This window comes from Sus scrofa, chromosome X (assembly GCF_054392235.1).
Source record: "Sus scrofa isolate SSC_HxYL_T2T_F1_AM1 chromosome X, Sscrofa_HxYL_maternal_Yorkshire_Landrace_v2.0, whole genome shotgun sequence".
NCBI lineage: Eukaryota > Metazoa > Chordata > Mammalia > Artiodactyla > Suidae > Sus > Sus scrofa.
The window spans coordinates 107,316,457-107,340,978 of NC_139401.1; the positions used below are offsets into that span (position 1 = coordinate 107,316,457).

The 24,522-nt window shown below is 48.4% G+C and overlaps 2 protein-coding genes across 7 annotated transcripts in view; both read left to right on the forward strand.

Moving 5' to 3' along the window:
* The first annotated feature begins 16,115 nt into the window (after positions 1-16,115).
* The window catches only part of DOCK11 (dedicator of cytokinesis 11), a 198,720-nt gene continuing 190,313 nt past the window's right edge, over positions 16,116-24,522 (forward strand). For 5 of the 6 annotated variants that reach the window (XM_085008234.1, XM_085008235.1, XM_085008236.1 and 2 more), the window contains exon 1: positions 16,116-16,322. In XM_085008234.1, the coding sequence (XP_084864360.1) occupies positions 16,221-16,322 (102 nt within the window). In that variant the 5' untranslated portion in view covers positions 16,116-16,220. Of the gene's footprint in view, positions 16,323-17,600; positions 17,697-24,522 lie in introns of those variants that run through there. The other variant, XM_085008238.1, reaches the window with a different exon arrangement.
* LOC146394762 (uncharacterized) lies at positions 16,748-17,696 on the forward strand. The gene is made up of 2 exons (XM_085008270.1): positions 16,748-17,302; positions 17,601-17,696. The coding sequence occupies exons 1-2, from the start codon at positions 16,748-16,750 to the stop codon at positions 17,610-17,612; spliced, it is 567 nt and encodes a 188-aa protein (XP_084864396.1). The 3' UTR covers positions 17,613-17,696.

Sequence of the window (24,522 nt, forward strand, 5' to 3'; positions counted from 1 at the left end):
TCTGGTGACAATGTCATTGGCAGAAAGAGAAGATGGCTTTGTGGAAGATGAGGAGCTGGATATTTCAGGCATGGTCAGCTTAAGGAAACAGCCGAACATCCAGCTAGAAGTGCAATTAGGATGCGCGAAGCCGGAGGTTGGGATAGGAAACTAGTCCACAAAGAGGGAGTGGCAAAGCCGGACCCTTGCCCCGGGCCCCACCTTTCAGCAAGTCGCAGAGGCCACCAGGCCCTAGAGCGTTTGATGGGGAAGAGATTCAAGAGGGAGGGGATGAGGAACAGCAGAGAATCAGGTAATCAGGACGGAGGAAATGCTGCTAAACATGGTGATGACTTCCAGGTGGGAAGAGTGTGTGACGCAGAAATGAGAGTCGAGGTAGCAGGGAGCTGAGAATCAAAAGAAGTGGTGGGGGAAAAAACTGTAACTGCAATGTATACATCTAAGGATAACCTGACCCCCTTGCTGTACAGTGGGAAAAAAAAAAAAAAAAGAAGTGGTGGAAGCCCATTTATTCTAGAAAGTGGGCAGTGAAAGAGAGGGGAGATTGTATGTACTGTTGATGGATAAAGATACATACAGCAAAACTAGGAAACCATGCATGGGAAGTATATACACAGATTTTTATTTATTTATTTATTTTTTTGCCTTTTTGCCTTTTTGCCTTTTTGCCATTTCTTGGGCTGCTCCCGTGGCATATGGAGGTTCCCAGGCTAGGGGTCGAATCGGAGCTGTAGCCACCAGCCTATGCCAGAGCCACAGCAATATGGGATCCGAGCCGCATCTGCAACCTACACCACAGCTCACAGCAACGCCGGATCCTTAACCCACTGAGCAAGGGCAGGGATCGAACCCCCAACCTCATGGTTCCTAGTCGGCTTCGTTTCCACTGCGCCATGACGGGAACTCCGACACAGACTTTATGTAGGTATATACACACATAAATACTCGCACACATATATCTGTGTCTTAGTCCGTTTGGGCTGCTATAACAAAATATCACAGACTGGGTAGTTTATAAAGAATAGAAATTTGTTTCTTTCAGTTCTGGAAGCTGGAAGTCTGAGGTCAGCATGCCAGCATTGTCAGGTGAGGACACTTTTCCAGGTCACAGACTTCTTGTTGCACCCTCACGTGGTGGAAGGGGCAAGGGAGCTCTCTGAGGTCTCTTTCACAAGGGTACTAATCCCGGGAGTTCCCGTCGTGGTGTGGTGGTAATGAACCCGACTAGTATCCATGAGGATGCAGGTTTGATCCCTGGCGTCGCTCAGTGGGTTAAGGATCCGGCGTTGCTGTGAGCTGTGGTGTAGGCCAGCGGCTGCAGCTGCAACTCAACCCCTAGCCTGGGAACTTCCAAATGCTGTGTAACCCTTAAAAAAAAAAGCTTTAAAAAAAGGACAAGAATCCCATTCATGAGAGATGCACCCTCATGACCTAACCACCTCCCAAGGCCCCACTTTCTAAAAATAACTACAATGGGATTCAAACATATGAATTTGGGAAGACACAAATATTCAGCATGGCTTGCTCGCTCTGTCTCTCTCTGTCTCTCTGTCTCTGTGTGTGTTTGTGTGCACGCATTCCATACACACACACACACACACACACACATATGTGGAATATAATCATTGATGATACAGTAACAGACTTCAAAATCTGTTATGAGGAACATATATGTAAATACACACACATATGATGCATACATTGTTATATATCCATAGTATATATTTGTTCAAATTTGTGGCTTGTGCAAAGAGGATATGAAGGAAGAATTTAACATCTGGGATGATCCCGGACCCAAAGTTTCACATAGGCTCCCAGTCATAATGGCAGAAAAAGAAAATCTCAGAGAGCTTTCCACATGGAGGACTGTGAGGAGGACAAGAAGTCCAAAATACACTCATTCTGTAGACACTTCCAACCATTTCAAAAGATATATGAAACTAAGGTCGGTGTTCCCTTTGCTGCTCAGTGGGTAACAAATTCGACTAGGAAGCATGAGGTTGCAGGTTCGATCCCTGGCCTTGCTCAGTGGGTTAAGGATCCGGCATTGCCCTGAGCTGTGGTGTAGGTCGCAGATGTGGCTCGGATCCTGTGTTGCTGTGGCTCTGGCGTAGGCCGGCAGCTGCAGCTCCGATTGGATCCCTAGCCTGGGAACCTCCATATGCCGCGGGGGTGGCCCTAAAAAGCCGAAAAAAAAAAAAAGTGTTTTGGGAAGAAAACAAAATTGGTCTGGGCTCAGGGCTGGGTTGCAATTTTAGCCAGGGTGTTTAGGGAAGGCCTCACTGAGACGGTGGCGCTTGAGCAAAGGTTGGAAGGGGGAAGAGAGGGAGCCACGAGGATGTCTGCGGTGAGAGCATTCCAGACAGAAGGGACCACAAGTGCCAGTGCCTGGAGGCCGGCAAGTGTGAGAAACTGCAGGGGAGCCCGCAGGTCTGGTGTGAAGGAACCAGGAGGACAATAGCGAGGGAGGGGGCGAAGCGCCTTGAGACTTTGGCTTTTGCTAGGTGGCAGGAGGGGTCGGTGGAGAGGTTTGAGCAGACTGCTGTGATCTGACTTTCATTTTAAACAGCACCACGCTGGCTGTTGTGTTGTGAACAAGTGGCAGGGGCCGAGGCTGCAGGCAAGAAGACCTGGTGAGACCTTAGGAGGCTGACGCGTCCCCTAAGGAGGACATGATGGCGCTTTGGAGCAGAGGACTGGCAGTGGTGAGACAGGGGCTTCCATGTTGAAGGTAGAGCCACCAGAATCTGTTGATGGACTCGATGTAGGATGTGAGAGAAAGAGAGGAGTCTGGGGTGGCCCCAAGGTGTGGGGACAAGTGGAACAATGGAGTTGCTGTTCACTGAGATGTGTAAGCCTCCGGAAGAATGGGGGGTGGGGGGTTGAGAACCTTCGTTTTGGGCAGATCGAGTTTAAGATGACTACTAAATCCAGGCAGTGTGGCTGAGTTGACACCTGAATGTCCGATCAGGTCAGAGCTGGTGAAGTAGATCTGGAAGTTGTCAGCATATACATCTGTGCCAACATGGCCCCTGGAGCCACACGGGGCCACTGAGCACTCGAAATGTGGCTAGTCTGGATGGAAATGCATGGTGAGTGTAAGATACCCATCCGATTTCAAAGACTTAGTACAGAAAAAAGAAACAGTGCAATTTCTCATTAATATTTATTTCATATTGATCACATGTTGAAATGACAATAGTTCAGCTCACTTGCGTTAAAGAAAACACATTAAAGGGAATTTCACCTGCTTCCTTTTATTTTTTGGACATGGCGATTAGAAGATGGAAGATGACCTGTGTGGCTCACATTATATTTCTACAGGACAGCCCTGGTGCAGGTGGTCTCTAAAGCCATGACCACTGGAAAAGGCCAGCAAGGGTGCAAGAGGAGTAGCCAGAGAAGAGATCCAAAGATGGAGCCTTCAGGCATGCCAACATTCACACACACACACACACACACACACACACACACACGTGTAACTATTGTGTTTATACAACTACATATAAGGTATACAAGTACTTATTTATGTATATACAAACACATACATTCAACTTTACTAAACTGCAATTATAAATAATAAATCTCTCTCTATATATATATACACACACACGTGTGTGTGTGTGTGTGTGTGTGTATCCATGTAACCACCCCCCCACTATACAGTTGACCCTTGAACAACTCAGGAATTAGCAGCTTCAACCCCTTCCACCTGCCATAGTTGAAAATTCATGTTAAAACTTTACAGTCACCACCCCCCACCCCCCCATCGTGTATGCGGCGCCTCCATATCCAAAATTCTGCATCCTCAGGTTCAACCAACCTCAGATCATATGGAGTATAGTATGTGTGTATGTATGTATGTATTTTTATGTTTTTAGGGCCGCACCCGCAGCACATGGAGGTTCCCAGACTAGGGGTTGAATGGGAGCTGTAGCCGCCAGCCTATGCCACAGCCATGGCAACGCCAGATCTGAGCCATGTCTGCAGCCTACACCACAGCTCACGGCAACACCGGATCCTTAACCCACTGAGCAAAGCCAGGGATCAAACCCGTATCCTCATGGATACTAGCTGGATTCGTTTCCACTGAGCCACTGTGGGAAGTCCTATAATATGTATTTATTGAAAAAAAATCACGGATAGGTGGACCCACACAGTTCAAATCTATGTTGTTCAGAGGTCAACTGTATTTTTTTTAACTGCATCTTAATATGAAGAAGTCATTTGGATTAGATTTATTAGAGCAAAGGGAGGTTCACAAATGCCATTTTACAATATTTAAGCACCCCGTAATTCAGCTATTCAGAAATCATTACTTCATTCTGGATAACTCAGCTCTTGAGTTTTTGTTTTTGTTGTTGTTGTTGTTGTTGTTTTTGGTCTTTCTGTCTTTTCTAGGACCGCACTTGCAGCATGTGGAGGTTCCCAGCCTGGAGGTCTAATTGGAGCTGTAGCCACCGACCTACACCACAGCTCACGGATCCTTAACCCACTGAGCAAGGCCAGGGATAGAACCCGAAACCTCGTGGTTCCTAGTCGGATTCGTTAACCACTGAGCCATGATGGGAACGCCCCTCTTGAGTTTTTTGAAATCAAAGATTCTATTTGTTTCTATTCACTTGTAATTATTCCAAATTTGTTTCTGTTAGATTCAGACTCAGTTGGAACACTATAAGACTGTTTTTGTTTGTTTATAACTTTTTCTTCAACCAAAATATCCCTGGGGAGCGAGAAGAATGAGCTTATATAGACAGGGCCAAATTGCACAGGACTGAAGAGACTGTCCCTACACATCAGCCCCCAGGGGGTGCCAACCCACTGAGCGAGGCCAAGGATGGAACCCATGTCCTCACGGATACTAGTCAGCTTTGTTTCTGCTGCATCACAACGTGAAATCCGCAGTATACTTTAGTACCATGTGTAGTTGGTAAATGCGGCTTCTGCATGAATTCCCTGACTGGCATGTTCCCCTTCTCCTGGTGGCCTTTTATGGACTTTCAGGAAGTGCTGGGCATGGCACACCATTTAAAAAGGAGGATTATCACATAATAAGAACAATTATATGAATGTGTTCCCTTAGGCATCATCGTTCCCATCACCACTTTCTGTCTTCTTTGGCAGTTCTCTTTTTCGATTTTTTTTTTTTGGGGGGGGTCACACCCACCGCATGCAGAATTTCCTGGGCCAGGAATCCAGCCCAATGCACAGCAGTGACTGGAGCCACTGCAGTGACAATGCCAGGTCCTTAACCTGCCACCAGGGAACTCCAGCCGTCTTTTTTTTTTTTTTTTGCCACCTTACCCATGCCAAACCAGCACACATAAGCAGTTTATCAGGGCATGATTTACATTAGACTTTTAGGGTAAGGAAATCCCTGAAAACAGACACTATGTATTACATAGCTATAGCTTTACGAACACAGCTTCTCTCTTTTTATTATGGAAAATTTTATATATAACATATACAAAAGCAGAAATAACCCTATAGTGAATCTTCACGTGCCCGTACCCTAACCCACTTGAGCAATATTTGCTTTTTTTTTTGTCTTTTTGCCTATATTTGCTCATCTTGTTTCATTTACCACCACTCCCCCATTTTTGAAATACTTTTTGAGCTGAAATTCATATAACAAAAAGTTAACCATTTTTAATTTTAAAAATGTGACTAAATAACAGCATAAAATTTTACTCTCCTAGCCATTTTTTTTTTTCTTTTTAGGGCTGTACCTGCGGTGTATGGAAATTCCTAGGTTAGGAGTTGAATCCGAACCGTTTTTACGTGGGCTGATTAGTAGTGTTCACTATATTCACACTATCGTGTAGCAGATTTCTAGAACTTTTTCATCTAGCAAAACTGAAAATCTAAACCCCTTGCACAATTTCCCATTTCCTCCTCTCCCCAGCCCCTGGCAAATCACCACCATATTTCTGTTCCCATAAATGTGACCACTCTCGATAGCTCACGGAAGCATTTGTCCTTTTGTGGCTGGCTTATTCCACTTAGTATAACGTCCTCAAGCTTCAGCCATGTTGCAACACATGACAGGATTTTCTTTCTTTCTTTTATTTATTTATTTATTTTTTTTTTTGCTTTTTAGGGCCACACCTGGGGCATATGGAGGTTCCCAGGCTAGGGGTCTAATCGGAGCTGTAGCTGCTGGCCTACACCACAGCCACAGCAATGCAGGATCTGAGCCACGTCTGCAACCTACACCACAGCTCATGGCAATGCTGGATCCTTAACCCACTGAGCGAGGCCAGGCATTGAACCCGCATTCTCATGGTTCCTAGTCGGGTTTGTTAACCGCTGAGCCATGAAGGGAACTGCTTCTTCTTTTTTAAGGTTGGATAATATTCTGCAGTTAGTCATTAATGTGGCATTTTAGTGCACTCAAAATGCTGCGCAAGTATCACCTCTTTGTGGTTTCAAAACTTTCTCATCATCCTAAAAGAATACTCTATATTCCTTAAGTAATTACTCCCCATGTCCTTCTCTGCCAACCCCTGGCAACCACGAATCTGCCTTCTGACTCTATGGATTTGCCTTTTCTGGGTATTCCACGTAAATAGAATCATACACTATGTGACTTTTTGCATCTGGCTTCCTTCACTTAGCATAATATTTTCAAGGTTCCTCCAAGTTGTAACATGTATCAGTACTTTCATTCCTTTTTATGGCTGAAGATATTTCATCATATGCTATCCTACAATTTCTTTATTCTCTCATGTACTGATGGACATGTGGGCGGTTTCCACCTTTTGGCTACTATGAATAATGCTGCCGTAAACATTCATGCAAAGTTTCTGTGTGGACATATGCTTTCATTTCTCTTGGATACATACCTAGGATTGGAATTGCTTGATCATATGGTAATTCCCTGTTTAACTTTTTGAAGAATCGCCAAAATGTTTTTCTACAGCAGCTGCACCATTTTACACTCCCACCAGCCGTGTACATGAAGATTCCAATTCCTGCACTTCCTGGCCAACACTTGCCATTTTCTTCTCTTCTCCCTCTCTCTCTCCCTCTCTTCTTCCCTCTCCCCTCCCTCTCTCTCTCTTCCCTCCTTCCTCCCTTCTTGCCTTTCTTTTCTTTTCTTTTTTTTTGTTTTTTGTTTTTTTTTTGTTTTTTGTTTTTTTTTGGTCTTTTTGCTATTTCTTTGGGCTGCTCCCGCGGCATATGGAGGTTCCCAGGCTAGGGGTCTAATCGGAGCTGTAGCCGCCGGCCTACGCCAGAGCCACAGCAACTCGGGATCCGAGCCGCGTCTGCAACCTACACCACAGCTCATGGCAACGCCGGATCGTTAACCCACTGAGCAAGGGCAGGGATCGAACCCGCAACATCATGGTTCCTAGTCGGATTCGTTAACCACTGCGCCACGACGGGAACTCCTCTTTTTTTTTTTTTTGATTACAGTCTTCCTAGTGGGTGGGAAGTAGTGTCTCCCTGTGGTTTTAACTTGCATTGCTTTAATGACCATGACATTGAGCATCTTTTCATGTGTTACTTGGCCATTTATGTGTCTTTGGAGGAATGTCTATTCGAGTTCTGTGTCCATTTTTAAAATTGGGTTGTGTGCCTTTTTTGGGGTAAGTTATAACAATTCTTTATATATACTGGATACTGAACTCATCAGATATATGATTTTCAAATATTTTCCCATTTTTTTGCCTTCTGGATAATGTACGTTGATGCACAAAAGTTTTTAATTTTGGTAAAGTTCAATTGATCTACTTTTTTCTCTTGGTGCTCATGGTTTTGGTGTCAAATCTAAGAATCCATAGCCAAATCTGAGGTCATAAAGATATACCCCTATGTTTTCTTTTAAGATTTTTACAGTTTTAGCTTTTATAATTAGATCATTGATCCATTTTGAGTAAATTTTTACGTATGGAGTGAGGTAGGGGTCCAACTTCATTCTTTTGCATATGGAAATCTGATTATCCCAGCATCATGTGCTGAAGAAACTATCTTTTCCCCATTGAATAGTCTTGGTGCTTTTGGTAGCATTTTAGAGTAAATGCCAGGTCATGCGATTTCATTTATAAATACCTCAGTATGCATCTCAAATCTATAATGACATAACTGGCATGCCATGGTCATATCTAACAAAATTATTCATTCATATCATTTAATATCCATTCTGTATTCAAATATTTCCTATTGTCTCCAATTTCTCTCTCTCTCTCTCTATTTTTTTTTTTTTTTTGGTTGTGCCCACAGCATGCTGAAGTTCCCCGGCCAGGGACTGAACCTATACCACAGCAGCAACCTGGGCCACAGCAGTGACACCAGATCCTTAACCACCAGGCCACCAGGGAACTCCTCAAAATTTTCTTAAAGCTGGTTTGATTGAAACAGGAGTCAAACAAGTTTCACACATTCAGACACAGTTCCTTTCATTCTTTGTGTGTGTGTGTGTGTGTGTGTGTGTGTGTGTGTGTGTGTGTCTTTTTAGGGCTGCACCCACAGCATATGGAGGTTCCCAGGCAAGGGGTCAAATTGGAGCCACAGCCGCCAGGCTACACCACAGCCACCAGGCTACACCACAGCCACAGCAACACCAGATCTGAGCCACATCCACGCTCTATACCACAGCTTGTGGCCATGCCGGATCCTTAACCCACTGAGTAGGGCCAGGGATCAAACCTGCATCCTCATGGATACTAGTTGGGTTCTTAACCCACTGAGCCGCAGTGGGAACTCCTTCTTTCATTCTGATATATCAGTTAGGGCCTGAGTTCTACTACTGCCACCACAGGTGACAGGTGAAGGCAAGCACAGTGTAATCTTCTGCTCCTGGCACTGGCTGTTTTAATTCCTTGTTTTAATGATAGAATTCCAGTTATCAATTGCTACGTAACAGATTGCCCCAAAACTTAGTGGCTTAGAAGCATAACACATTTCATTATTGTTCATGGTTTTTGTGGGTCAGGAATTTCAGGAAAAGCACAGCTGGGTGGTGCTGGCTCAGAGTCACACATGTGCTGGCAGTCAGGTGGTGATGGGAACTGGAATTTCGGGGGTGCCACAGCAGCAGGGGACTGACCAGGCATTCTTTACACTTTATGTAGCCTCAGGGCCTCTCATGCAGGCTAGTCTGAGCTTCCTCTATGCATCGTGGCCTGGAGACAGGTAGACTGCTTATAATGGCAGCTCAGGGCTCAACACAGGTATCAAAAGGAACCAGATAGACAATGTATCACTTTTTACAACCGAGCCTCCCAAGTCACAATGTGTCACTCTGCCATGGCGAAAGCCCACCAGAATTTCAGGCGAGGCAACTCAGCCTCCTGTCCTCGCGGGTGGGCACTTTGAGCAGTCACGGTGGGTCCCACCTTCAGAAAGGCCCCTTGCTTGGTTTAATGTTCTCCTGTTGTTGTAATTATGAAATTCTTAATACACTTCAAGCAAGATGCGTCAAAGTCATGGTAAAAAAAGAGCATGTGGGACAGGAGATACCGTAGCATCTTTGGGAAATACAACATCTGCTGCAGTCAACTCATGCTTATTTGATAGCTTACTGTGTGCCAGACACTATTTCATTAATTTTTTTTTTTTGTCTTTTTAGTGCCGCGCCTGTGGCATATGGAAGTTCCCAGGCCAAGGGTCTAATCAGAGCTGTAGCCACCGGCCTATGCCACAGCCACAGCAACTCAGGATCCGAGCCGCATCTGCAACCTACACCACAGCTCACGCACGGCAATGCCAGATCCTTAACCCACTGAGCAAGGCCAGGGATTGAACCTGCAATCTCATGGTTCCTAGTCGGACTTGTTTCCGCTGTGCCATGATGGGAACTCCTTCATTAAATTTCCATAAACGTGGAAGCCAGGTACTAATTGTTATTCCCTTTTTGCAGATGGGGAAGATGACCTGCTCATGCTTACTGTGCTAGAGATGGGGAATCAGGATTTGAACTCAGTTCAATTAGACTTTTGTGCCCTAGTGCTTACTCACTATGCTATTCTGCTCCTGTTGTTTACGAACTTTCTCATAGGCCCTGACCGGTGGGGTTGTTGTGCTCCTGTTAATTCTCCCCAGTGGTCAAATCCCAGAAGTCATCATGGCGCCTGGCACATAGTAGGAGCTCAGTAAATGTTCACTCCTCTCCTTTCCCCTTAGTGCATGCTCCAGCCTTGGTTGTATGTTTTTAAATTTATTTATTTATTTATTTTTTATTAGAATGTAGTCGATCTGCAACATTGTGCCAATTTCTGCTGCACAGCAAGGGTCTCAGTCATACATATATACATTCCCTTTCTTTCTTTCTTTTTTTTTTTTTTGTCTTTTTAGGGCCGCACCTGCAGCATATGGAGGTTCCCAGGCTAGGGGTCTAATCGGAGCTGGAGCTGCCAGCCTACGCCACAGCCACAGCAACGTGGGATCTGAGCCATGTCTGCTACCTACAACGCAGCTCACGGAAATACCACATCCTTAACCCACTGAGCGAGGCCAGGGATTGAATCCGCATTCTCATGAACACTAGTTGGGTTCTTAAGCTGCTAAGCCACAATGGGAACTCCTACATTCCCTTCCTTAAATTATCTTCCATCGTGGTCTATCCCAACAGGCTTGGCTGCATTTATTACCATAAGGTTTTGTCTGCTTTGTTCACTGTTCTACTGTCAAGGCTGAGGGCAGTGCTGTCCCCTAGAAATATAATATGAGCCACATATGTAATTTTTTTTTTTTTTGCTTTTTGGGGCTACACCTGTGGCATATGGAAGTTCCCAGGCTAGGGGTCCAATCGGAGCTGCAGTTGCCGGCCTACACCACAGCCATGGCAACACGGCATCCAAGCTGCGTCTGTGACCTACACCACAGCTCAGAGCAACGCTGGATCCTTAACCCACTGAGCAAGGCCAGGGATCGAACCCACGTCCCCATGGATACTAGTCAACCCACGTCCCCATGGATACTAGTTGGGTTGGTTACCACTAAGCCATGATATGGGAACTCCTGTAATTTTAAATTCACTAGAAGACACATTAACATTCAGTACAAAGAAAGAGGTGAAATTAATTTTAATAGTATATTTTCTTTGACTCAATATATCCAAGCTGCTGTCTGATGATGGGCAATGCCTGCCATTTCAAGAAACCACAAGGAGGCTTGTGTGGCTCCAGCATAGAGTACAAGGGGGGAGGATCAAGAGGCGATGAGATTAGAGAGCTACGGGAAAGGAGGTGTAGTGGGACAGGTGGTATAGACTGTGCCAGGCAGCTTCTGACGCGGATCCCAATGGTCCCTACCTCCTGGTGCTAACACCTTGGTGTAACTCCTTCCCTTGATTGTAGGCTGGATCTAAGGAAAAGAATCCAGCAAAACTGATGGGGTGTCACTTCCAAGAGTGGGTTCTTTAAGGCTGCGGCTTCCTCGTGCTAGTAGTCTCTCACTCTCTCCTTGGCTCACTTCGATGAAGCCAGCTGCCATGTCATAAATGTCCTATGGAGAAGCCCATGTGGCAAGGAACTGAAGGCAGCCTATGGCCACCTGCTAGCGAGGAACTGAAACCTTCAGTCAAGCAACTGTGAGGATCCAGATCCTGCCAACAGCCACCGCAAACATAGCAGGAGAGTCTGACCCAGTTGAACCTCGAGATGAGTGAGATTTCAACCAACACCCTGATCACAGTCTTGTGAGAGATCCTGGCCCCTGACCTTGATTTCAGCCTAGTGAGCAATCTTGATCTAGAGAACACAGCTAAGCCATCCTCAGATTCCTACTCCACGGAAACTCTGAGATAATAAACGTATGTTGTTTTATTTTTATTTTGTCTTTTCTAGGGCCACACCTGTGGCATATGGAGGTTCCCAGGCTAGGGGTCCAATTGGAGCTGCAGCTGCCAGCCTACACCACAGCCACAGCAACTCGGGATCCGAGCTGCATCTGTGACCTACACCACAGCTCACGACCACGCCGGATCCTTAACCCACTGAGCGAGGCCAGGGATCGAACCCGCAACCTCATGGTTCCTAGTCAGATTCGTTAACTACTGAGCCATGACGGGAACTCCTGTATGTTGTTTTAAGCTGTGAAATTTGGGGGTAATTTGTTGCATGGCAAAAGATAACTAATACATTGGATCTTGTAGGTGGCTCTAAGGAAAGATTGGGCGGGGGTTGATTGGAATCACTGGCTGGAATGTTACCAATAGACTGTACCAGGGCAAGGGCGAAAGCAAGGGCTAGGTGGGGGGGGAGGGTGTCAGTTGAGAGGCCACTGAAATGATCCAGAAAAGAGATGCTGGTGGCTGAGACTAGGTTGGTATTGGTAGAGGTGGCGAGAAGTGTTGGAGCTTGGATGTAGTTTGAAGGCAGAGTCAACGGGATTCGCTGTTAGAAATGTGTACGAAATAAGGGATGACTTTAAGGGTTTTGGCCTGAGTAACTAGAAAAGAACTGCTCTAAACTGAGATAGAGGAAATTACAGAAGTGGTACATTTATGGAGAAAGAATAGAAGTTAGCCGAGTTCCTGTTGTGACTCAGCAGGTTAAGAACTCCACTAGTATCTGTGAGGATGTGGGTTCCATCCCTGGCCTCGCTCAGTGGATTAGATTAAGGATCCGGCGTTGCCGCAAGCTGCAGTGTAGGCTGCAGATGCAGCTTGAATCTGGTGTGGCTGTGATTGTGGCGTAGGCCACCAGCTGCGGCTCCGATAGAAGCCCCTGGCCCGGAAACTTCCATATGCCTTGGGTGCGGACCTAGAAATAAATAAATAAATAAATAAGTAAGTAAAAGAAAAAAAAAGAATGGGAGTTAGGTTTTCGGCATGCTTAATTAGGGGTATCTATTAGACATCCTCGTGGAGATGAAAAACAGGATATTCAAGTCTAGTGGTTGATGCTGGAAAGAGAAGTTTGAAAGTCTGCCGCACTTATTTATTTATTCATCTTCTGAAGCACCTACTATGTGCCAGGCACTGGTCTAGGGGCAGAGGATAAAGTAGTTCCCTATACGTGGACCTTTAGGTTGTTTCTAATAGTTTGCTATTACAAACATTGATACAATGAGTATCTTTATGCAAGCATCTCAGTTCACATGTGAGAGTTTTTATTTGGCATTGATTTACCGAAGTGGAACTTCCATGTCAAAGGGCTCAATGGCATTTCTTTTGGGGCGGGGGGCACGCCCGAGGCATGCAGAAGTTCCCGGGCCAGGGATTGAACCTGTGCCACAGCAGCGACCCAAGCCACAGCCAGGACAACACTGGCTCCTCAACCGCTTGGCTGCCAGGGAACTCCTCTATGGCATGTCTAATACTTGAATCTCAGGTTCAGTTAGGATAGGGTTAACGTGGCAGGTAAATTCGTGATAAAATCAAAGGTACTTAACAACTGTGGAAAAGAAGTCACCCAATAAAATACTCTATTGGGAGATGTCAGATTGCCTCTACATTTGAGTGCAGTCATGTCCAAATCCTACTCATCCTTAAGGTCCAACTCAAACACCCCCTCCTTCAGGAAGCCTTCCTTAAGCTCGAGTCCGATGTGATCTTGCCATCTCCGTGTTTACATCAAGTATGGTCCTTATCACATACGTCCTTGTATCACTGATGTATTTTCTACTCGACTTTTTTTCCCCCCGAGGGGATGGACAGTGTCCTTAATTCATCCTGCATCCTCCCTCAGTGCATAGTACAGTGCTCGATGTTTATGTAATTAAACAGAAGCCCTAAAGCAAAAACGTGACACCTACAGTCTGAGGAGTAAGTGCGGAGCCTACATAATGACCAGATGGTGTTTGCATACCATCCATGTGACATATGCTTCCGATGGCGCACAAGGCTCTGTGGAAACTGCCTATTTCTCCGATTCCATCTCATACTACTCCTCTTCCTTCTACGCTCCAACCATGCCGGCCTTTTTTTCTGGCTTTGAATGCATTGTGTCCTCCCCCATTTCCAGGCCTTGGTACCTGTCATTCCTTCTGCCTAGAGTACTCTATTTCCTGATCTCTGTTGGCTGCTTCTTTGCCTTCAAGACTCAGCTCAATTTTTACCTCCTTCAAGAGGGCTTTCTTGGCCATCTATTCTTTTTTGTTTTGTTTTGCTTTTAGGGCTGCACCTGTGGCATATGGAAGTTCCCAGGCTAGGGGTCGAATCAGAGCTGCAGTTGCCGGCCGACGCCACAGCAACGTGGGATCCAAGTGCATCCTCCACCTACACCACAGCTCACAGCAATGCCCGATCCTTAACCCACTGAGCGGGGCCAGGGATCGAACCCAAGTCCTCATGGACACTAGTTGGGTTCTTTACCACTGAAGCACAACAGGCACTCGCACAGCTTTTGAAGGGAAAAAAAAAAAGGTAGAAAAACTCAGGAGCCTTCCTCCCCCACTTTTATATTGGTCAGGCCCAAACTGAATAGGAGTCAAGACCATTCTTCTAGTAAAGGAGAGTGACATTATCAGGATTTTCTTGTGAACCAGTCATAACTTATCATCTGGAGCTGGGCCTGCCTTCCCTAAGCCCTATGGCTCTGCTCTAGAGCAGAAGCAAGGAAAAAGTGCTATGGCTGTTGTGGAGGTAACCAGTGGTGTGGGCCACGCAGGCACCCACATGGAACGGAGGTCGTGAATTCCGGCTGATTCACCTACCTTCAACAATAAACAAATTTTATATACACACGTACTGTGCAAAGCCAAGCTTGGTGATATGAGGTGTCCGCCTTTACAGGACCTCCAGGCCCCAAGCCCTCTTGGAAAGTTTGGGCTTTACTGGCATTCCTGTGATGGCTGCTGAAACAGACTGGTTGCTAAGAGACTTGGCCTTCTCTGGAGTCACAGAAACATCAACCATGCCCTGGTTTTCAAAGCAAAGTCCTATCTGTAGGTGTGACTGCTTGGTCTTTGAAGATGGGAAAGGTGGGGAAAGTGCCCATAGAAGGGCTGCATGGCTCCAGAGGAATTACTGGCCATTTTCAAACTCTCAACACATGAAGTAACCAGAAAGAAAACTGCCGCGATTAGCAGAATCTCTCACTTTGTACTTGGGGAGGTTTTACAGGGTCACCAGTAGTACTCGAAGATTTCACTTCCTTATTTCTGTCTTAAGCTTGTTTATTTTACATCTAGTTAGAAGATGTTCTTTGATTCTTGGGAAACAATTTCTTCTTGGAAGGTGAAGAGGCTAAGGAAGGGAGTAGGAAATGGCAAGGTGATTGCAGAGTGTGTAAAAGCTTCTAGAAGCGCGCTAGGTCCTCCAGACTCCAGGTCAGGGCCTTCCCAACAGCACTCCCACCCCACCCCACCCGTGACGCACAGTCTCTGCAGAACGAGACAACCTGCCACAGGCTCAGGCCCCCCATGCAGCTCTCCCCCGCCCTGGTGGGGATGGGGGTGGGGGAGTGGGTTCTGCCACAGCAAGTTTCCAATCCCCAAAGGCTGCTCCCTCCTAGGGCTGCGCTCCCCCCCCCGCCCCCCAACCACGTGAGGAGGACCGCGCGTAAGAAAACTGTGTGGACGGGAGAGGACCCTAGCGAGTCGCTCCAGCCCAAAAAACCGCTCGCCGTCTTTTGACATCGGCGCGACCCTCCCCGGCGGAGCACACAATAGGCGGCCTCTCCACGTTGTTCCGCAGCCCTTCGCCGCCTCGACCCCGGAGGCTTGCGGGGTAGGGGACGCGAGAGTTCCCTCAGCCTCCCGGAGGGCCCTGCAGCCTCCGGGACGGGAAAGGAGCGCTGGGGTAGAGCACACCGCTCACTTGGAGACATTTCGTGCCCCCCCCAACACACACACACACACACACACACACACACGCACGCACGCGCGCGCACACAAAACGAAGCAGCCCAGATCTCCGCTCCCGGATGCGGCTGCACCAGCAACATCAGCTGCGGGCGGAGCCCGACCGGTTGCCACTTCCCCCCTCTTCCCTCGTGACCCTCGCCCCCCCTCCAGTTCTCCCTCCCCCTCCACACACCCTTCCTCGCCAGACACACCCTCCTCCTCGGGCGGCTGGCGAGCAGAGCTCGGGCTCTCTAGGGGAGGGAGCGGCCGCCGCCGTGGGGCAGGACAGCGGGCGAGAGAGCGAGTGAAGGAGGGACGGAGGGAGGGGCAGCGGAGGGCGGGAGGGAGGAGCCGCGGGAGCCGCGCCGCCGCCGCCGACTGAGATGTGGCCGGCCGGCAGGCGTGTAAACACGGGGAGCAGCAGCGACCGCGGCTGCCCCGGCCCGAGGCAGTGAGCACGCCCGCCGAGACCTGCCCGCGCTGCCATGGCCGAAGTGCGCAAATTCACCAAGCGGCTCAGCAAGCCCGGCACGGCGGCCGAGCTCCGGCAGAGCGTGTCGGAGGCCGTGCGGGGCTCCGTGGTGCTGGTGAGTGGCCGGGGGACCGGGCGTCCCGGGGGACACGCTCCGGGCGAGAGCGACCCGGCGGCTTCCCGCGCGCGCGCGCGCGGGGTCGGGACGGGAACGGCGCTGGCGGCAGCCGCCGGGTGCGCTCCGCGCTCTTTCTCCGCTTCACTAAGTTTTCGCCGCGGCAGCTGCTCGCCAGGGTCCGAAGCCCTGGCGCCCGCTGACAGCGCTGCGGCTGCCCGGCTGCCAGGCACCGCGGAGGCGTGCGCCCGGCTGGACGCCTACGGGCAGTCGGGGGCTCGGCACTGGGGCCGGGGCGGGGGATGTGAGCTCGAGAGCGCACCCCGCGCTGCCCTAGACCCGGCACAAAGAGCGGGCGACTGGGGCGCGGCGAGATCCCGATTCCCTCCAGCCTGCACCTGAAGCAGCCTAGGCGGAAGGATGCGATGAATGTTTTGCGCGCGCACACACACACACACACACTCGTGCGCGCGCGCGCGCACACACACACACACACACACACATACCGTGTACACAAAAAAAGGAACCCCACCCAAAAAGCCCCGGGCGCCCAAGCCCCGGCGGGCGGTGAGAACAGAGGAAGCGGAGCGACTTCCTCCTGCTACTGGGGAGAGGGTGGTGATGGGTGTAGAAGGGTGCTGCTGCTGCTGCTGCTGCTGCTGCTGCTGCTGCTGCTGCTGCTGCTGCTGCTGCCTCGGAGGGAGGGGACTGGAGACAACGGGGTTCCGGGGCAAGTGGGCGCGGAGTCGGCCGCCCCACGGGGAGGGTGTCCCCTGGAACCCGGGAGCGCTCCAGAAGCAAGGAGATGGGGCCTTGGGGGAAGATGGTGTACGCCGGTGAAGGGATGGAGGACCTGGGCTCAGAGCCGCACCGCTCAGGGCTGGGGGATGGGAATTGGAAAGCGCGCAGACCCCCTGGGAACCCTCCCAGCGCACCCTCAGCCGCATCCGGATTGTCTGACTCAGGAGCGAAGCCGACGGGTACTACTAACGGGCACTTGCCCCTGCTCCTGCTTTCAAGATACTCGTTGCCAATTTCCTGGACCAGCAAGCAAAACCTAAATAAGCAGTCTGGCTGGCTAATTAGCATTTGTTTTGTTACTTTGGTTTTTTTGTGGGCTTTTTTGTTTGTTCGTTTTTGTCTCTCTCCATTCTACCTTACAGCGAGTCCTCTGCTGTGTTTAAATCTCACCGTTAAGAGTGAGCTCTTTTTGTTAAAACAACTTATCGGAAGGGAACTTCACAGCTTTTCCTTGTAATTTTTCTGTTGATCTTGTAGAATCTGCGATAAAACCAACATTAAAGGGAGGCCAGGGGCCTGATCCCAACAGTGGAGAAAGTTGACATTAGTGGGAGTTCTGGAGGAGGATCAAAGGTAAAATATGTACCTTTGAGATAAAGATCTGATCCCTAATAGCTACAACTGTGCAAAGCCAAGTGACTTTAAAGAAATCTCCCTATCGTGGCTGGACCCTTGAAAGTTTAATCCTGCTGTTTAGCAGAGCTGAAAAACCAGAGCTTTAATGTTGTTTTAATGGACTTGGCTTATTGTGTGTCTCACCGATTTTCGAATGAGGTCCTGTTGGGGTCAGATTGGAACCTCCATTGTCATCACAGGCAGTTGAGAGAGGAGGGCAGGCTGTGTGTAGGGAGTTTATACCAGGGCTCTCAGCTTGGGTGTTTGTTAACAAGTGATTCAGTCTCTGTAGCACAGGAAATGCTTTGCTAAATTCAGGAGGAAAGAAAACCTACCTCACTTAAACAGGGGTGGCTGACCCTCCACCGCGTCCTTGTGTGAAGGGAGCCTGTGATGTGGACAGATGGTCTCAAGAGAATAAATGAGACTCAGCAAACCTCCACTGGGATTCGACCAGCATTTGACCTGCCACCCTCAGCAGCGAAAAGTTAATGTTCCCTTTCTTGCCCAGGTTTGAGGGTTTGACAAAGAGCTTGGGGGTGACACAGGTGCAGCTGTCCCTTCCTAACCATTGATTCTGTGGCAGAGCTGGAAAAACTGTTCGTGGGAGGAAACTCTTCTGGGCGAGGCTGCCAACCTAGCTTACTTGGGACCGAGGCCACAGATTTTTACCAGGCACGGCACAAGAATGATATTTATTTACTACTCTGGTATGTGGTCCACACTGCGATTTAGAGAGTGGGGGAGAACAGATTCTAGGAATCGAATTCAGTACCTGTCGAGCCCCTGCTGGGTGCAAGACCACAACCCCATATGCCCTAAAATTATGAGGGAATGTGGATGACCTCATCTGCATTTGTTTTCTTTAGTTCCAACCTGCGTTATGTACAGAGATGGATTTTAGATTAGTCCCAGCACCTTAGTGAATGCTGTTTTGTAGGAGACCAGTCCATTACGAAGTAAGGAACAGTCTAAAATGTAGAGTGTCCTCTCCTAAATGGCTCTTTCTTGGCCTCGGCTTTTCTGACATCAAGAGCTTGTTAACCAAAGCTAGCAGGACTCCCCTCGTGGCACAACAGAAATGAATCCAACTAGGAACCATGAGGTTGCAGGTTCGATCCCTGGCCTTGCTCAGTGGATTAAGGATCCGGCATTGCTGTGAGCTGTGATGTAGGTTGAAGACACAGCTCAGATCCCGAGTTGCTGTGGCTGTGACTGTGGCCGGCAGCTGTAGCCTCCCATTACACCCCTCACCTGGGAACCTCCATATGCCTCGGGTGTGGCCCTAAAAGGCAAAACAAAACCAAGAAAAAAAAAAAAAAAACCAAAAAACCCCAACAAAGTTAGCAAAGCCAAGAGTGGCAGGAGAGCAAGTGGACCATGTTACAGCTGCCTCAGCAACCTCTGATTCTCTTCTGATTTAAGACCCCCAAATGTATACTGGGGCCTGCTGAGGGGGATTTACACTCACTGCTGTAAACCCATGACACTCGAGTTAGGGTTTCAATATGGAGTCACATATTCATTAGCTTTCAATATGGAGTCATTCCTGGCACTGATCAAGCTTTCCTGTGGTGTCTCTCTCCCTAGAACTTGGAAAACCCACCAAGCTGAACAAATATACAGAATTTCCTGTTTAGGTGGTTTTCCTTTTTTTTTTTTTCTTTCCTTTTTTTCTTTTTAACAATTATACCTTTTTTAGTATGTTGCTAACATCATTGAGTTTTGTTCACTGAAAAATTTTTTGTTTGGAGAAATTCAGAAGGCCTGGGCTGCTATATATAGCATGTAGTTGTGGATTCCAGCCTTCATTCAGTTATCAGTACTTCCGCGGATCTATTCACTACATAATGAAGCAGCCAGAGGAAGAGAGACTGTTTCATTGCTGCATTTTTTTCTGTAAGTTCGGCTTTTTTTCTGAAGGACAGTTTTAACCCAGGCAAAGGGCTAATTACAGAATTAACCACGGGCAGAGATTTCTCAAGAGAGGCTTGGGGAGGAGTATTACAACCCGAGAGTGTGTGCGATTAACTGGGAAGTGTTTACATGGATGCACATTTAAAAATGCAGAGTTTCACCGCTGTTTCTGTTGTAATTCAGGATGTAGCTCTTTGTGCCTCTGGGGGAACAAAGGCATTTGATAAACCTGTTGTATTCCGGCTGCCCGCGGGAGGAGTCTTTGTGTCAGCCTGGCAGAGTCACTCGTAGATGTTTAAAGACTGTTTGCTCACTGCTGCTGAACATACCCTCAATTCCTTGTGCGCCGCTGAAGGATCAGGAAAGAGTTGCTTGATATTACGGCTTGTAGCCCCTTGAGGCAGGGCAGTGCATGCCTGGTCCCCTGGCTGGCACCGGCCAGATGGCACAGAACAAGGCCAGTAAGAGAAAAAGCTCTCTGAGAGCTGAGAATGGCCCATTAGGGTCTGCAGCTGCTGATACCCGTCCCCCACCCCTAACACACACACACACACACACACACACACACACACTCACCCACCCCCTACCTTTTCGGGGAATGTTCCGCTTTAGGTTTGCTTTTAGGGAAGGCCTGAAAATGAATCTGCTCCCCTGTTCCCTCTTCCCAGGGGAAATTGTGGAAAATACTTAATAGAGGACAAAACAACGCATATGGTAGAATAAAGCCAGTTGCAACGGGCTCTGACCGTAGGTCTCCAGTTCAGAGCTTTAGCCGGGCTCTGAATGAACTGAGAGTCGGGAGATTGCCCCAGAGTGTTGGCAAGTAAACATGAAACAGTCTCACCACCCCTGTTGGCTCCTCCAGGTTGGAAAGATCTGTCCAAAAGCCCAGTTCAGAAGTTGCTGTGAAACCTGAGAGGCCTCCTGCCCAAACCCTCTTTGAGGCCCCAAATTGTAGAATTTGTTTTCTAAGCTGAACGTGTTAAACAAATTTATCGTATAATTTTTTTTTTTTTTTGGCTGCACACAGGGCCCGTGGAAGTTCCCAGGCCAGGGATCAAACTCGTGCCACAGCAGTGACAGTGCTGGATTCTTAACCCACTGAGCCACCAGGGAACTCCTGTCATACCAACTTTAATTTTTTAATTAAAAAAATTTTTTTGTTGTTTTTTAGGGCCGCATCCATGGCATATGGAGGTCCCTAGGCTAGGGGTCGAATCAGAGGTACAGCTGCAGGCCTATACCACAGCCACAGCCATGTCAGATCTGAGCCGCATTTGCGACCTACACCACAGCTCACAGCAATGCAGGATCCAGGCCAGGGATCAAACCCGTAACCTCATGGTTCCTGGTCGGATTCATTTCCGCTGCGCCACAACGGGAACTACCCAACTTTTACATAATCATTTCACTTATCCATAGCTTATGAACATTTCTTCACGTCGATGATAGAAATCTACATAATCACGTTTATCGACTGCCAAAAATTCTGCTGTGGGTGTGCCATGGGTAATCACCCTTTGTTTGATACTTTGAGAATTTCTAATTTTGTGGTATTATAAACATGAGCTGTCCAGTACAGCAGCTGAGACACATGCAGATATTTACACTTACATTTGAATTAATGAAAAATAAAAAAAAATCAGTTTCCAGCTTGCACTTGCCACAGTTCAGGTGCTCAGTATCCATAGAGGATAGATAACACAGGGAGAGAACATTTCCATCATTGCAGAAAGTTCTTTTGGACAACGCTGGTATTAAATATGCCTTCAAATATGCCTTCAAATGAACATCTCGGAGCAGGTACTTTCAAACTGGCCAGACTGTCCCTTTAGGATAAATTTCTACCATTGGAATTGCTTGCTGAACCACTGGACACATTTATAGCACTAAAAATTTCTCTTAAAGGTGCTGCTAGATTGCTCTGCAGAAAGTTACTGCCTTTTGCTCCTTCATCACCAGAATGTGTCTGTGTGTGTGTGTGTTTCCCCTCTCCCAAGCCAACACCAGTAATGAAGATTTTTTTCTAACCTTTGCAGTCTGATAGGAGATAGATGGCTTATCACTGTTCTCATTTGCATTTCTTCTTTGATTAATCTCGAAGCTGAACAGGTTTTGCGTGTGTCGATGAGCCATTTGGATTTCTTCTTTTGAGGATTCGAGTGAACCGTCTTACAGACTTATTTCCTGGTTTGTAATTCTTGTACTAACGGTCTCTACCCTAAGATTCTGTTTCGATAAGTCTGGGGGGTGGGGCCAGGGCATCTGTACTTTTAAAAATTACCCAAGGGGGAGTTCCTGTTGTGGCTCAATGGTAACACACCCTGCTGGTATCCGTGAGGATGTGGGTTCCATCCCTGGCCTTGTTCAGTGGGTTAAGGATCCGGAGTTGCTGTGGCTGTGGTGTAGGCCAGCAGCTACAGCTCTGATTTGACCCCTAGCCTGGGAAATTACATATGCTGAGGGTGTGGGCCTAAAAGCACACCCCCCCAAAAGAAAAAAACTACCCGAGGTGTTTTTGATGTGCACAGAAACACAGGTCTAGACCAGTTGCCTGCTCAATGCAGGGATGTCTGCTGTACAGCCCTGAGAAATGGTTACTAGCTTCGCCTTCAGCTCTCCCTGCCTGTTAGAGGATTGGGTTAGAAACAGCGCTTGCACTGAAATTGGTTCTCTGAAAGTTCCACCCCTGGGCTAGACCTAGCTCTGCCATTTGGAGCCACACAGAATATGCTTCCTCTTTCACATGACAACCCTTCAAATATTTGGAGAAGGCCACCATGTCATTTTTAAATTCACTCTTCCCAAAGCCCAAGAGCCTTCATTTCTTTCTTTCCTTCCTTCTTCACATGACTTGGTTTCAAGATGCCGCGATGCCCACCATCGTAATCTTGTCGGGGCTCTTTTCCAAGGTTTCAGGGTCCTCCTTAAAATGTGGGAGGCAGAGCCGGGGCTCAAGGGTCAGACCTGGGCTTGGATCTGCCCTCTGTCACCTGCTTGCCTTGTGAACCGAGGCAAGTAAGCAGGCCTCGTTTTCCTCATCTGTGAAATGGGGACGCATAGTGGTACTGACGTCCTGGCGTTCTGGTGAGGGTCAAAGACGGTCATGTATGGAAAGCGTCTGATGCCTAAGTCATTCCTAAAGGTTTGGAGGAAGTGGGTGAAAAAAGAACGTATTCTAGAAGGCTCTGTCAGAGTACAGTGGGGAAGGGGGCAAGATTTCACACCAAGCCAAGAAGTTAGGGGCTGTGTGTTCCTCTCTTGTTCCCAGTGCCTCTCACAGCGCCTGCCACGCGGTAGGGACCCAGCGGATACTATGCGGGCAGCAGGCCCCAGTGTTGGGTGACGGACCGGAAGCCAGGTAACTCCTTGAAACACAGCTAGATGGTTCGGCAGAGAGCTAGCAGAGGTTTGCAGTGAGGCCGAGGTGAGGGAGGTGATCAAATCAGGAGGATTTGGTGATTCTTGAAGGCGGAGCAGAGGGGAAGGAAGAAGTGGGAGGAAGAGAGAGGAGAGGAGCTGCGGTCAAGGTGCCTGATGTTTGTCAGCCGGGGACCCGGAGCGGCCGCCGCCGCTGCCGCCGCCGCCGCAGGGGAAGGGAGAAGCCACGGGGCGGCCTCTGCTTGAGAGGGCCGTCGGGGCCAAGCTGAGTTTCCGTTGAGCCAGGCGCTGGACAGAACCTGCTGGGGAAGGGCTGCGCGTGTAGCGTTGCGTTTTGGCACAAGTCTAGGGTTCTCGAGGGCAGAGAAGAAAGGGTTCCAAACGGGCTCAGGAAGGGGAGGAAGGGCCGGGGCGGGCCGGCGAGGGGAGATTAGCTGATGGAAGAGGTTTGCACCTTTGGGGGTGATTAGGGAAGTGGGAGGCAGGGCTTGGAGGACCGGTCTGGAGGCCAGCCCCAGACTTCCAGTTAGAAGGGCCGCGGCCGGTTAGGGCCCCCCCTCCCTCTTCCCGGGCAGCTTCCCCTCCCGGGGCCAGAGAGCCTCGGTGGAGGGTGGACCAAGCTCCTTCCCCAGGTGCCTGGAGAGGTGCAATAGGTGTGTCCTGCTCTTTAGGGACCCACGAGCCCCGGCAGGGAGAGGAGATGTATGCAAATATTTGTGCAATAGAGAAGATGGAGGCACGGCCCGATTGGTGCAGCCTTTTCCTCTTCAGTTACATCATTTCTACCCGCTCTTTTTTTTTTTTTGGGGGGGGGGGGGGATCCTTAACATTTTTCAAGAGGTCGGTCCTTTCTGGGTTCAATCGCGTTATGTTAGGCCTTTGCTAAAGCAGTGTGCATCTTGGCATTTCCCACATTTACTCAACTACAGAGACCTTTTTTTTAAAGAAAAAAAAATGGCAACAGGGAAAGTAAATGGCAGCATCTCACACTCTGAGAAATTCATGCACAGTGTATATGTGTAGCTGACCTTGGCATTCTGTGCCCTGAGCTCTGTGATTGCCCGAGGGCTTGCTCCCTTCCCAAAGCCTCAGGGCTCCACCTCTGGAGCCCCCTTGCTTGTTTGTTGGAATTCCATTCAGAGGAGCCATGCCTCCCTGGTTTTGATTTCTTTGGAGATACAAACTTGTCAGTAGGCATGTTGAAAAATTATTAGTTTTTTTTTTTCTGTTTTCTATTCTCTCTCTTTTTTAAACACAGAAAGGAAGGTTAGAAACCACAGGCAGGAGAAGGAACGAGAGCTGTTTCCCCTTTTCTATAAATCCTAACAGTAATTTTATGATACGTTTCTCTTGGGGACTTAGATCTCTTGGTTTCCTTTGGCTTTTGTCAGCAGTGCAGAAGGGTTCATGGGTCACATTGGCCTGTCCCTTGTGTCAACCAAGAGCCAGATGCCTTCCAGATTCTTGCAGGGCTGCACCCTGGAGG

Bases quoted from the DNA above. Each gene is read 5' to 3' on its own strand.
- LOC146394762 (XM_085008270.1), top strand. From the start codon at position 16,748: ATGAATGTTTTGCGCGCGCACACACACACACACACACTCGTGCGCGCG.